The sequence below is a fragment of the Sebastes umbrosus genome, chromosome 16, assembly GCF_015220745.1.
Source record: "Sebastes umbrosus isolate fSebUmb1 chromosome 16, fSebUmb1.pri, whole genome shotgun sequence".
NCBI classification, from domain to species: domain Eukaryota; kingdom Metazoa; phylum Chordata; class Actinopteri; order Perciformes; family Sebastidae; genus Sebastes; species Sebastes umbrosus.
The window spans coordinates 2,466,590-2,479,895 of NC_051284.1; the positions used below are offsets into that span (position 1 = coordinate 2,466,590).

The 13,306-nt window shown below is 41.7% G+C and overlaps 1 protein-coding gene across 1 annotated transcript; it reads right to left on the minus strand.

The window, feature by feature from the left end:
* Positions 1–1,201: 1,201 nt before the first annotated feature.
* Positions 1,202–13,068, minus strand: LOC119474410. The gene is made up of 4 exons (XM_037746435.1): positions 12,931–13,068; positions 6,091–7,052; positions 3,114–3,132; positions 1,202–2,029 (listed from the first exon to the last, which is right to left on the minus strand). The coding sequence occupies exons 1-4, from the start codon at positions 12,950–12,952 to the stop codon at positions 1,272–1,274; spliced, it is 1,761 nt and encodes a 586-aa protein (XP_037602363.1). The 5' UTR covers positions 12,953–13,068; the 3' UTR covers positions 1,202–1,271.
* Between the last annotated feature and the right edge of the window lie 238 nt (positions 13,069–13,306).

The window sequence follows — 13,306 nt, forward strand, 5'->3', positions numbered from 1 at the left end:
CCCCTTATGGAGTTTCACACTGTCTATATAGCGCCTAACTTCCGCTTTTGTCATAATTACTAAGGTCATTAGAGGTCACTGTCATGTTATTTTATACCTTCTTTCGGTGATCTACCATGTGAATAGATGATGGATAAAACCCACTAGTGGGTGTAGTAGGCCCTTATTGACCAACATCTATGGGGCTTATAGCAACTGATAACGCCTATTTACAATCAGCCTATGTACAATCAGGCACTGAAAATAATGGACAACAAGCCTGTCTGGTGGCATCATTGTCACATACTAAAAAGACACATTCTACTTGAGAGCTTCACTCATTTTTGTTTTTTCAAATTATTTTTTAAATGTGTTAACAGTCTAGCCCCAGAGTCTCTGTCCAGATACTGTATATCCAAAGACAAGACAGTAATAGAGTAACTAGGAGCATGGTGAATGGCAGCTGTAAAACACCACATCGTATGTTTGTACAATCATCATTCTCAATACAGGGCTGCCAACTCTGGAACACATCACCAACTGAAATCCAATTAATTACAGATATAAAATCATTTACAACAAAGGTTAAGTGCTGGCTAAAAGTAAAACAGAGCTGTATCCATTTTTAGCAAATAGTACTGAAAATTACCCAAGGTGTATTGGTGTATTGTGGTACTTGTATTGTGTGATGTGTGTTTTATTGTATTTCCATATTTGTAGTGTATTGTGTTTTTATCATATAGAAAGCTGTATATTTTAATTGCACTGTACATGTGAAAGCCCAACTAGAGATAAGAGTTAGCAGTAGCTAAAAACTCAACAACATATAAATATGTAAATAGACTATACAGATATCCTGCTATATGATATATGATATATGATGTTTGTCAATTTAAAACAACAGCTACGGGTCTCGCTCGTTCTTTCTCTTCCTGGCTGATAAAGAGATCAGGAGTCGCTGGATAAAACACATCAGGTGAGATAACGTTTCATCCGTGCGTGGAACATAGCTAGATTAGATAGCTAGCTAGCTTTGGTGACGTATATTGTGCAAGACGAGAGATGTAGTTCAGTGAGCGGTTTCACACAAAACAAAATGATACTACGACAAACTGAGACTTTCTTGACTTGAAAAATGATCTTATAAATTGACAAACATCATATTTGTGATTCATGGTGCAATTCAAAAGGGATCAAAAAATGATATCTCTCTCTGCTAACTATTGTTTCTGAAATAAGGTCCCGTGGTGGTCCAACGGAAGGGGAGGGTCTGTCCAGAATACGTCCACCTCCTACTGCAGAAGACATCTGCTGTGTTTCACTGACCCTCCTGTAACTTCTCCCTCTAACTCAGCCTCCAGGGTGCTCCTCCTCTGCCGCTCTACTGCCTTCAACTCCTTCGAAGCTCTTCGTTTCTCTTTCTTTGAGGCCCTTTTTGCTTTGCTGAACATCTCCGTGGTGTAGTGCCCTCCACCGTTCTCCAGCGTCATTCTGACAATCTTGTCCAGGAGCCGATCGGACTGTTCCCGGTCTTTCACTTGGTTGTTGAATACATGATATCTCCCGCGGCACTGCTGAACGAGCTCTTTGAGGTCTTCGCTCTTTGAAACAAAGCTTTCGATAGTTTGTTTCTTTAGGTAGTCTCCGTGTGTGAACAACACCAGAGAGTATTTAGCTGCCTCCTCACCGAAAATGCTTTGAATCAACTTGATGGTATCCTTCTCCTCCTGGGTGAACCTGGCCAGCTGGAGAACCACCAGGAAGGCGTGAGGACCAGGATCGGACAGAGAGATGCACATCTTCATCCTCTTCAACACTTCTTCTTGGGGGAAATTAGTGTCAAACAGCCCCGGTGTATCGATGACGGCCACCTTTCGACCTCCGACCTCTCCCTCAGCTCTTTTGCATTGAAACGTCCAGGAAGCAGAAGACAGTTCAGATTGGAACGCTTCTCTCCCCAAGATGGTGTTTCCTGCTGCACTCTTCCCTGCTCCGGTCTTCCCCACCAAAATGATTCGGAGTTCATCGCTATGCTTCTGCTTCCGAGATCCTGCAGAGATAAAGCAAAGCAACATCTTTGTTTTTAGCTGTTTGTTCTTTTGCTGCTGGCACTGTATTAAAACATCGGACTTAAAGCCCCCCTCCAGTCTATTTTGTCATTTCTATGATATTTCATATTTATTTGAGTCATTTCCTGACTAAGTTGACTAGCCACACTGACATTTATTTTTGATAATTTTGTGCACCAAAAAAAGGTTGTTGCTAAAATGGGAATATGACGTATGACTATAGTAGAAGCTGCAGGTCAGACGTCATCCTCCAGGCTGCAGGCGCACTCATGCTCGTTGGCGTCTGAGCAGCGTTTATCTGTCTGTCAGTTTGTCTTTCTAGTTAGTTTGCTAGTTAGGTGTAGTTAGCTACCAACTCATTCCATTAGCTCACTGGGAGTTTTCATTTATTTTTTTGTTTCCTCCACCTTAGTTTAGCGTTGTTTATTTTCACAATGGCATTTGTGTGCGTGGTGAATGGGTGCATTCCACACAGTGAATTACACAAAATCCCACCAGCTGAATGAACACAACACACTGACTATCTCTCTCACTCGCTCTCTTCTTTACCGTCTCCTCCTGCTGGAGATAAATTAACGGAAAGCAGACAATACCGGAGGTTTGCGGGCCTCTAACAAGTCGGGATTACAGGGAGCGCAACCTTCAGCCCAACAGAAAACCAGAGAAAAGTCCTGTTAGAGAAATAAACGAATCACATTGCACCCCGGTGCGGTGTCGGTGCTGGAGCTGAGGCGAGAGCGGCCGCTGCTGGTGGACGGTGCACCTTCAAAACGTCCCAAAACTGCAGTTCAAACGGAGAACAACGGCAACATGTCTATCCGTCCTCCGGTGTGCTGTGGCCGGCGTGCGGCGGTACGACTCCTCGGTTGAGACCAGCAGCAGCCAGACAGCCACCTCGCCAGGAGGAGACGGTGCAGAAGAGAGAGAGAGTGAGAGAGAGTCGGTGTGTTGTGCTAATTCATGTCTCTTCTGTGGTCTGATGAACTGTAAATTCATCTAAACTGGTTTCATTCAAAAAACAATGCAGTCTGGTTGCCATGGTAATGAATTAAGTCTGACTATTACCCACACCCCCATTCTCTGGCTGAGAAAGAACCAAAAAACAGGAAGTAACACTGGCTGGAGGGGGGCTTTAAACACAGATTTGTACTGTGCAACAAATTCCATATCATCATCAAGAAGAAGAAGAAGAAGAAGAAGACATACTTTATTGACCCCGAGGGAATACAATTTTTTCACTCATTATTTTACACACACGTAGGGCACCTCGGTAGTGCCCAGAAGGTGAACTGACAGTCCGGCGACAGCGAGGCCGGATCTGGGTCTGTCCGTGGTGGAATCCGACCCGATGGCACCGATAACAGGCAAAAGAACAACATCATATATAGAAATAGCCAATCTCCTCGCTGATTGTCTCGTTTACTGATGTAGGTCATATAGAGGAATCAGACATTGAGACTGTTTCATAACCAGTAAGAAGCTCCTAGTAACTTTACAATTATAGGGTAAGAGAACTGTAGGTTATAAAATAACAAAATAGGCAAAAATTAGGCAAAAAGGTACGCTTGAGATGATCCTAGGTAGGAATTGAAGAGCAACTGCTGCTGATGCTTTGGAGACATGACTAATCACAAAATGCAGAATTTGATTTATATACAAAAGGAAAATATTACTTTGATTAATATATAAAATATATTAAAAGTGCTCTCTCTCACAGCTACCAGTCCAGCGTGGCTCACAGCTCCTCACACCTTAAATCTGGAGTTTAAAGCTTCAGTAGGCAGAATATTTTTGGCATCATTGGGCACGAATTCCATAATAACTTTTCAGCATATTGTAATTCAAGTGTTCTGAGAGAAAACTAGACTTCTGCACCTCCTCATGGCTCTGCTTGCAGGCTTTAAAAAATCTACACTACAAGATGTTTCTGAAACATTTGAGGAGAGAAATAGGCATTACAGTAACAGAATATTGATTCATATTGATTATATGAAAAGCGTCTCGGGATAACTTCAGTTATAATTTGACGCTATATAAAAATAAGTTGAAATTAATCAAATTTAACCTGCTCCGGCAGCTGCGGCTCCTCCTCCTCCTCCAGGAGCAGAGCTTCTCCCCGCTGCTCCGACAGCAAAAACATCCAATCACAAGGGCGTGTTGAGGCAATGCGTCCCAGCCAATCACAGTGCATTAGGGCAGGACTAGTCAGAACAAAATGTTAAAAAAATAAGGTGCTGCCGGCTCAGCAGTCGCCATGTGGAGAGCCGTGCGGAGGCAATAGAAATGCTTCAAATCTCGCATTTAGCTCCTTTAATAAAGAGTCGTCTTTACAAAAGCCTTAAAACTGACCTTCTCCTATCTTACATATATCTGTACATCAGTTTAAGGAATGAATGCACAGAACCCACATACACAGTTTAACACTATTTATTTAGATGCTACACATGTATAATCATTCAGTCACAATCCATCATGGTAGGTACATTAATGATTTTAATTATATTACACAAATATCATACAGTCAAGACACTGTTCAAGGTACAGCATAATACAAGTCGATTAGCTCTACCTATTTCAGATACAAAATATAAAAAAATGTGATTATGAGTCATCTTTAGTGCTAATTCTGTTATAAAGAGTTTACTAAGAGGCAGATATGTAAAGATTTGGAAACATCATACCTTAAAGTTATATCCATGGATTGGAGTCTCCTGTGCAAAAAACAAAAACTATCATACAATTCATATATTTATTTTGTGTCGACTTACAGCAAACAGTTTGCTCAGATTAACAATATCATTAAACGGAACTGAAATATATTACACAGTAATGGTACATGTCCACAGGGGCGTTTTTTATCACGAGGGGACGCGACGCTTCCCAGCATTGGACGCTTGGTGTGCTGTCCCTAGAAACAAGGCACTCGGCTCCTGATTGGACAAACGCTTTCCCGCTGTTGGCTGCTGCTCCCAGCTTTCAAACCGGAACCAGTATGGAGGCTCATTTGGAAACTTTCTTCTCTTATTTCACGTAAATAGTTCACTGAAATGTGTTTCTGAAAACATTTGAGGCGAGAAATAATCCATGCAGTTGATGAATCTGTCTTTATTTTGGATCAAAAACGTTTATTTTAAAAGATCCTCGGGAGTTTCGAGAGGCAGCGAGTCGCGTCGGACGCCCGTGATTTGCATAAAGTAGACTAGACCTCAACTTTATGCAAATGAGGAGCGGGTGTCGTGACGCCTAGTCTCTCGAATCGCGACGCCACGCTACCATAATGCATTGCACGGCTGCTTACATAGACAATGAATGGGGGGCGTGGAAAGCACGGAGGCTGTGGACACGTACCTTCATCCAGCATTGTTCCCTGAACCTCCCCCGATCGTCAGCCGCGACCTGAGTGATCACACTGTACGGTCCGATCATCAGACACGACCTGAGTGATCACACTGTTCGGTCCGATCATCACGACCAGAGTGATCACACTGTACGGTCCGATTATCACAACCTGAGTGAGCAAACTGTACGGTTAAATTATCCGACATGACCTGAGTGATCTCACTGTACGATCTGATCGTCAGCCGCGACCTGAGTGATCACACTGTACGATCTGATCGTCAGCCGCGACCTGAGTGATCACACTGTACGGTCCAATCGTCAGACACGACCTGAGTGATTACACTGTACGGTCCGATCATCAGACACATAACGCTTTTGCGCCCTCTATTGGTGATATACAAGGCCTTATTAATGCCACCCATGGCTGGTATATAATCCTGATTAGTTGTTGGTCAGACCCTGATGAAGACCTAGAGTTGATACGCGTTGGTTTTATAGCCTTTGCTAAATAAAATCAATATATATTTTTTCACCTGAAGATGGAGTGCCTTAGCTTTTTCTCTATGGCTTTTGCATCACGATTTATCCAGCAAGGATTCTGTTTCATTTACTAAGAGTTTTGCACATTACAGTAGACTAGAGTATTCCTGGAAATTAATCAAATATGAACATCATTAATTAGCTGTATGCTCTACGGTCCTTATTGCACATGGCAACGCTCTGAAGCTGATATGACACCGACGGTGGCTCCAACAGCTGCTCCAGCTGCTATTCCAACTGCCACACCAATTGGACCTCCTGCAAGTCCAATCACACCTCCGACAGCAGCGCCGCAGGCTGTTGCTATAGCGATTGTCGGAGTAGCGGTAAAGGCATTTGTTCTTTCAGCTCGAGCTCTGGCTTCATGCTCATATTTTAAATGCACCCGCTTCTCCTCCCTGTGGAAGGCCCGCCTTCCCACAAATTTGACTTTCAGTCCCTGCAGCTCTTTCTTCCTCTGGTCTTCCAACTCCTTCATGATTCGCTGTGTCTCCTCCTCTATGGCTGCCTCTGCTCTCAGGAACATTTCGTTGGTGTAGTAGCTTCCATCGTTATCCATAATCATCTTGTCAATTTTGTCCAGGAGCTCACTGGTTTGATAATCGTCTTTGATTTCGTTGTTAAAGACGTGGTATCGATGGTAGCACTTCTGAACGATGAATTGCAGGTCAGGACTCTCTGAAATGAAGCCCTCAATGGTTTGGTTCCTCAGCTGGTCTCCGTGTGTGAACAACACCATTGTGTAATTAGCTGCATCTTCGCCAAAAGTGCTTTGAATCATCTTGACGGTTTCCTTCTCCTCCTGGGTGAACCTGCCCAGCTGGAGAACCACCAGGAAGGCATGAGGACCAGGAGCGGACAGAGAGATGCACATCTTGATCCTCTTCAGCACTTCCTCTTGGGTGAAATTAGTGTCAAACAGCCCCGGAGTGTCGATGACGGCGACCTTTCGACCCGCAATAGCCCCCTTAGCTTTCTGACATTCAGCCGTCATGGAAGATGGAGACAGCTCAGACTCAAACGCTTCCCTCCCCAGGATGGTGTTTCCTGCGGCGCTCTTCCCCACTCCAGTCTTCCCGACTAGAACAATCCTCTTTTCATTTGGCTCTGTGGCACCTCCGTACCCTGTCGGACAGAAATACACCGTTCGTCATACAGTACTGTGTTGTCAAACACAGAGGCTGTGTGCACACAGTGACTCTGACTGTCGCCTCCCATTAGCCAATATCAGAGTGAACTTGTCCATTGAGCCAACAGGTTACAAGGCTGAAAAAAAATGTTTAGCTCTGATGTTATACAACAGGTCAAACAAGTGAAAAAAATTAAGATAAGTTATAAAAGCAACACGAGGCAATAAAAAAAGATAATATATGAGACAAAAATGTAATTTATTCTGACTCAGCTATAGCTGTCTGACGACTTTTTAGAGAGACCTGTAAAGACAACGTTACAGTAGTCAGGCCTACTTTCCTAAAACCTGCTGAGACATAACTCCTTTAATTCTAAATATTCTTAAAGGTCCCATATTGTAAAAAGTGAGATTTTCATGTCTTTTATATCATAAAGCAGGTTAAAGTGCTGTTTAAATACTTTGAAAGTATCAAAACACTCAATCAATGGAGGATTTCTGTCCATTTGTGATGTCACAAATATACAATATTTAGACCATTTCACAGTTTTAAACATAAACATTCTAAATGTGTCACAGTTTATTTCCTGTTGCAGTGTATGTGAATGACATCAGCTGACAGGATGTAAACATGGACCCAAAGCTGTTTCCTAGCAACGCAATTCTGTTGCCACTCCGTTGAAATGCACTAAAACGGAGCGTTTCAGACAGAGGGTAAATACAGGTATACTCAGGCAGACAGTATGAGAAAAATAATGTGTTTTTTGAACATTAAAGCATGTAAACATGTTCTGGTAGAAACCCAAAATACAAGTATGAACCTGAAAATTAGCATGATATGTTCCCTTTAATGTCCATGTCCATGACTACATAAAGATTTCTGGCTTGGTTTGTGCTCTTTAATGTTAGTGACTGAAGCTGAGCACTGAATTCTTCTTTGGGTCCCAAAAACAATCATTTCAGTTTTATCGTTCTAAATCGTATTTTGCATTTTTGTGTAATTTATTCGTCACATGCCTGGCGTGTGAAGGCCTTTAGTCTTTGAATTGATTCATGGAAGCCAATTTCTGCCACTAAAATAAATCATTAAATGAAAGGTCAGGATTGATTTAAAATAATCAGCTTCTTTGTTGAGCTGTCAAACATGAGGTGCAATTTTTCTGGTTACCCTCCTCATTTCCTGACATCTCACTACTGTCAGCTATCCGATAAAGGCATAAAATGCCCCCAAAATAAATATAAAAGGGATTGCTATAAAGTATTATGGTATAACTTAGTTAGAATTGCTGTCTGACTATTTAACCTACTCTATGAATTTCCCAGCTCGTTCTCATTCCCAAGGCGTTACCGACGCTTTGTCATGGCCCTTGGCCATTTCATTTCATTATATTTATTTTAGAAATCATTTGTAAATAATAATAATAGTCCACGATTAAAAGCCGGTAATCTGTTAATCTTTGGAGCCGTGCAAGTCACTGCATTTTCCACAACAATGTCCTGCAAATATTTCAGAATAAAAGCCTTATTAACAAATGAAGGGATTCTGTCCACGGAAAAACATGCTAGAGGGCTTTTATTTTGAAATGGAAAAAGGAAGTGTTGAGTTAAAAATAAATACATTTTACTTTACCACCGTAGTTCTCTGACACACTTGTGAAACTGTGGTAACATGAGCCGCAGAGTGCAAAACCGTGGTGCGGCCAGCTGCCGTCTGTTGCTCCTAAACTAGTGTTATTATGGTAAGGATGGCCTCTGAGCGAGGCGACATTACCACGGTTTTGCACTCGGCGGCTCATGTTAACGCAGTTTTAGAAAGGGAGGAGTGAGTGGAGGGGTACTCAGTTGGTTGCAATTTGCAACCACACCACTAGATGCTGCCAAATCCTACACACTGCACCTTTAAAATGCAGATAAAGCTTAATGTTTTCTCCTCAATGAAATCATTATTTCAATAAATTCTATTCTCACAGCACAACCATGTACGTCAGGCATTTGAGTCATAAACAACCACAGGTAAATAATTTGCAACGTGAATTGGAAAAACAAAATATTTGTCACGCAAACATTGATGCTCTTGCTCGAGTTTTCATCTGCTGCTATTCAACAAACTGTTTACATTTAAAAGACTAGAATAAATAAAGGTGCCATGCCATTGTTCCGATGGCCCATTATTCCAAAAACAAATGGCCATTGTTCCGAAGGTCCATTGCTCCAAAAATGCACACTCTCCTTGCAACAAACAGAAGCACATGACTAGTTATTATACAGAATGACCATCGGATCTTTCTGGTGGCGATATTTTTTTCCTACACGGCGAAGGCGTGACCCGTCCTATTCTGCCTCTGATTGGCAAACACTGATATTTTTACCCTAACCCTAACCAATCTCACTCCTCATGCCTAAACCTAACCAACCCAACCAACAAAAGCAACGAGTACTAGCCAATCATAGGCAGAGTAGGGAAGGTCATGCCGCCTTCACTATAGTTGGAAAACAAGTCAGGAATGGCCGATGGTCATTCTGTAAAACGCTGAATTCACACCAGGCAGCGGCAAAGTGCGGCTTGCCACAAAAATTAAATGTATCTGCCCCTGGGAGGCATATTCATGTGTTTCAGGCAGGAAGAAAGTCATTTCCAACATAGATCAACAAGTCACAGGAGTCACAGGTTATGTTTACTGATTGGCTGCAGGTCCTCTCTGGCTGCACTTCACCGCTAAAAGTTAAACTTTTCCCAAATTTTGTTTGGCCGCACTTTGCCGCAGAATCAATCGGCCGCAGTTTGCTGAGACATTGCATGGCAGCATGCCGCAGGCCACACTGCTCTGAATTTGGTAATACTTTGCAATGTGCTTCTATGTGTTGCAGGGAGTGTGTATTTTTGGAACAATTGGTGTTTGTTTTCAGTGAGCTTTCTGTCCAATGGGACTTTTTTTGCAGTCCTCAACAATAAAGGCCCGGCTTTATATATACCAACATTTAAAATGTGTTTAAAACGTTTGTATTGAGTTCAACTTTAGTGAATTTTGACGCCCTGGGAATGAGAACGGGCTGAAATAAAACATCACATCAGCTATTGGTCAATAGCCCAAATTTGGGTGTCAAAATTCACTTTGAGACCCGTCGGCATGCGTTACTGCCGCACAAGGCACCCTTTACCACCGGTATGAAATTAATTACAATGTAAACCCATCTGCGGTAACAGTTCCAATAAAGTACACCGGGAGTGTGGTGACGTAGTTTTAAGAGCTAAAAGACACACACCGGACGGTTGGGTCCAACAAACACAAGGCTTTCATCCAGGAGACCGCTGCTTGTGTTGTGTGTTTTCACTTTCACGTTGCAATCATCTGTTCGTTTGTGTCCACAACATTCAGTTTCATTTTTACTGTACAAACTTAGTAGTTTTAAGCCCAACCATGTAGTTCTTTCCTATAGTGGTTTTGTTTATTAGTAGGCTAACACCTGCGCTTTTCCAAGTGTGAGAAGTAAAATTGTCTGTCATGGAAAACACATCAAAAAGTTATAAATAGATCTGTACAGTATGTATTAGTTGATGTGTTTGTTGCCTGTCCTGTTTTTCATGCTCTGCTGCCAAATTGTTATCACAAGCGCAAAGTCAAAGTATTTTAGAGAAAACATTTTCTGTGGTGTGTTCTACACTACTTTGACTTTAATCTTGTGTTGCATTTTAGTATTGCGTTTTAGTTTTGTGGGTTACCAAAACCATTAGGGTTAGCGTTTGTTGGTTTATTGGTTTGTCCGTTTGGAGGATAACTCCAAAATTCCGCGATGGATCTGAATGACATTTTTTGGAGGGGTGGGGTTTGGCACAATGAACAATCCATTTGATTTTGGTGGCGATCCGGTGGGGGGGGGGGGGGGGGGGGGGGGGAATTAAGGAACAACACTGTTCCTGGAAAGCCTGGTAGGTTTGTATTCACTGTTACAATCATTACAAAGTAAAAGCAGCAGGTTTTTTAATGTAGAAACGTTTTCAACCTCTCTGAGTAACTTGTATCACTATTACAGGTAACCACGACTAGCTCGAAATCCACAAAACCAGCCTAAAAATGAAGAAAATCTGAAACAATTGTAGGAGAATCTATGGAGCAGAGCCAGATAGTTGTCGGACCCTGGTCAAAGCTGGCCGGTGCTACGCTATGATTGGTCAGTCTGCGTTCTAGGGGCGGGACGTAGCGAAGGATCAAAATTGGTCATTGTACTGTTACGAATTACTCCATAGCAAAAGGTACATTACATTACTTGTTACATTAGTCCGTTACTCAACCAAGCTCTGTCAAAGGTGCCTTTTAAAGGGATAGTTCTGGTGTTTTGAAGTGGGGTTGTATGAGGTACTAGTAGATGTATTACCTACAGTAGATGGTGGTCGGCACACCTCCAGTTTATTATATTTTAGCCACATAAAAGAAAGGCTCACCTAAAAGAAAATCAAGTTTAAGTGTACACTATATTTAGAATATTTTCACCACTTTATCTTGCCATCAGACAGCCCTTTCAGATGGGGAACTTAACTGAAAGTTAAACTTATCTATGCTCTCTTCGAAGCCACCAGGCTCCATTATAGATAATTTTTACTTTCAGGTCAGTTTCCCATCAGAAAATATTCTAAATATAGCGTACACTTGAACTGATATTGTTTTTTTTTAGCTGAGCCTTTCTTTTAGGTGACTAAAATGTGTTTTTTTTTCTACTGTAGTTAATACACTGACTATGGATAAGTACCTCAAGCAACACCACTTCAAAACACCTGAAACTATACCTTTAACAATCCGAAATCATCACTGTCCACACCACTGTCACACATTCTAAGTGTATCACATGTAGAAGTTGAAAACAAGACATATGGGTTGGACGTAATTTACTGACCATCAACAGCTAGCTCTCCAACTTTGAATAAATGCAGGTGAAACCTAACTTCCTAATTGCCCAAAAGGATGTTCACTATAGTGGCTAACGTTAGCAAGGCACCTATATGGACATAATGTGTTAATAAGACAACTCTGGCCTCACCACTCTTTTATTGCCAAGCTAACAAAGCCATTCTCTCTCCCAACTCATCAAATATCGGCATCGGAGACCGACGCACGGAGGCACCCTTCTGCGACGTAACGTTGACTTATTTTGTCACTTGACTCGTCAGCTCCGTGAGTCACTTGAGCCATTGCGAAGTTAACGTCAACCATGACCGTTCCCTAACCCCTTAACTAAGTGGTTGTGTTGCCTAAACCTAACTTCCTGTGAAAACAGAAGTTTATTTTGAAAGGGTGGCATACAGCGTAAATGCGTATATATTGACGCGCCGTCTCTGACACGTGACGGTCTCCGATGCCGAGGGGCACTGACCAAGCGAAGTTTTTGACAAGTTGGGAGTGAGAATGTGTTGAGCTAACATGTCCCAGATCAGTCTGCCCAACATGTCAAAGTAAAGTGTTATTGGGATTAGTAACTGTGATGTAATTACTGAAGTTCAAATAGTAATCCTTTACACTAGTTACTGAAAAAAGTAATCACTGTAACGTCGTTAGGCAGACAGTACCCTACACAGATTGCACAATAAAGAAAAATAGGATAATGTGCATGTTCATTTTTACTCCTTTCAACTCTAAACTTTCACATTCATCCCTTAAAAACAAATTCATTCAGCGTAGGAGTTCTTTAACCTCATTATTCGCTATCAAAGGGCTGAGATTTTGATGTTTCACTACAATATAAAGAAAATACTGGATTAATTAATCTAAAAATATATCCAGAGGGACATGTCAATAAAGCAAAATATATATGTAAAAAATATGTGCAGTAATATAAATTACTCTCAAACAAAGGGAAAACAGAAAAACACCTGACTCTTACCTTGATTGTATTGCTTGCTCATGTTGAAACGCTAAAAAGATCTTGCTGTTGTGTGTCCTGTGACGCTTTAAATGATTCTTCCTGACACTTTACCTTCCTTATCTCCACATGGGCGTTCCCTTTCTTGCTGCTAGACTGGAATTTCCAAGCACAGGGAAGTGCAGCATGTTTTTTAAAATGCAGTCACAGAGCTTGTGGAATGTTGAGTAGCATGTTCCTGCAACAGAGGAGGCTGCATGTGTCGTACCCGAGTTTTTGCAAAGAGTACTGCCTTCAGTGTAAATGCATGTTTAATACTCATTGTTTTACCATTCTGATTAAGTTTAAATAACCATAACAAGCCACCCAAATATCAATAACATGTTATTTCTATTCT

What these genes read in the sequence shown, in the direction of transcription:
- LOC119474410 (XM_037746435.1), bottom strand. Translation starts at nt 12,952, where the DNA reads ATGAGCAAGCAATACAATCAAG. An exon ending in GAGCAAGCAATACAATCAAG is followed by an intron (nt 7,053 to 12,930) that starts GTAAGAGTCAGG and finishes TCTGTCCGACAG; the next exon opens with GGTACGGAGGTGCCACAGAG.